Raw genomic sequence first — 1,316 nt, 5'->3', positions numbered from 1 at the left:
TTTTTTTTTTTTTTTTTTTTTTCCTGGAGCTAATTTCCTGAAGCCAAGTTTCCCCACCTTTAGAGTAGAGTGCTTCCACTCTTCTAGGCCACAGCTGGAAGAAGGAAATACTGGTGGGCAGGAGGCCCTGGGGGCAGGAGTACCTCTCTGATGTGGAGGATGGTGCCGTTGGGTGGGCGCACAAAGACAGGGCGGTTGTCATTGACGTCGATGACCTCCACCAGGAGCATGGTGGTGCCCCAGAGTGGGGGCTCTCCGCCATCTGTGGCCACCACGGTCAGATTGAACCTCTCGTAGGACTGCAGTGGCCGCTGTGTGGTCACCAGGCCCGAGTCCATGTCCACATGGAAGGCCTCTGGCAGTGGGGGCAAGGAGAGTAGCTCTGGTTGAGACATCCTTCCCACCCTTCCCTCTACTCCTGGCCTGGGGTGGCAGGCCTGCCCCTCCCATCCCCCAAGGCATCACGGGTGTCCAAGGAAGGCCACATACCCACGCCAGGGCCCTCGAGTGAGTAGGTCAACTCTCCATTGGGACCTTCATCCTGGTCAGTGGCCATCATGGTGATGACCGAGGTGCCCGCTGGCTCATTCTCATACACACTTGTGCTGAACTGGGGCTTGGAGAACTGTGGCCGGCAGTCATTGACATCCAGCACTTGGATCACCACCTGAGTGGAGGGAGGTCAAAGCTAAAGGTGAGGAGCAGGATGGGGCTGCCACAGGGGACCTGGTCATGCAGGAGTAAGCCCAGATAGAGGAAGGACAGGCACCAGCCTGGGAGGGAGGTAATGTCTTCTAATGTGTTGGAGTCTGATTTGAAGCAACTTATTTAACCCCCTGAGCCTCAGTTTCTTTGGCTGCACAATCCTAGATCCTTGGCACAGTGCCTAGCTCAATAAACACTCAACAACTAGAACAGTGGTTAACAGGTAATCTGCACCTGGGCCCTGAAGCAGAAACCCCTTATCCCCTCACACCTCCTACTTTTGTTCCTTGCTACTCCCCACAGTGGCCCTATAAATCTGGCTCTAATCTCTGTCCCTTAGTGCTGGTTTGGTGGCATTCCTCCACTCCCCAAGGCTTCTCTTGACTGGGATTTGTGTCTGGTCTGAGACTTGGCTTCCCTAGCTGACCTCCCAGTCTAGGGCAGGTCTTATGGACACAGCAAACCATGGGGCCTTTGTTCCCTGGTTGCTGGGACCTGCCTGAACTGCATCCTTATCAGAGCCCTTCATAGCAGTGACTTCATTTTTTTTTTTTTTTTCGATGGAGTTTTGCTCTTGTCACCCAGGCTGGAGCACAATGGTGCGATCTCAG

At 54.3% G+C, this 1,316-nt stretch overlaps 1 protein-coding gene across 1 annotated transcript in view; it reads right to left on the bottom strand.

The window, feature by feature from the left end:
• The window catches only part of LOC105547526 (cadherin-23-like), a 29,374-nt gene that overhangs the window by 12,691 nt on the left and 15,367 nt on the right, over nucleotides 1-1,316 (bottom strand). The window contains exons 7-8 of the mRNA XM_011991179.1: nucleotides 490-667; nucleotides 144-355 (exon numbers count right to left, since the gene is read on the bottom strand). Of these exons, the coding sequence (XP_011846569.1) occupies nucleotides 144-355; nucleotides 490-667 (390 nt within the window). The remainder of the gene's footprint in view (nucleotides 1-143; nucleotides 356-489; nucleotides 668-1,316) is intronic.

This window comes from Mandrillus leucophaeus, unplaced genomic scaffold, assembly GCF_000951045.1.
Source record: "Mandrillus leucophaeus isolate KB7577 unplaced genomic scaffold, Mleu.le_1.0 Scaffold39, whole genome shotgun sequence".
NCBI lineage: Eukaryota > Metazoa > Chordata > Mammalia > Primates > Cercopithecidae > Mandrillus > Mandrillus leucophaeus.
The sequence above is the reverse complement of the archived record's forward strand: the minus strand, read 5'-3'. Positions and strand labels throughout refer to the sequence as shown.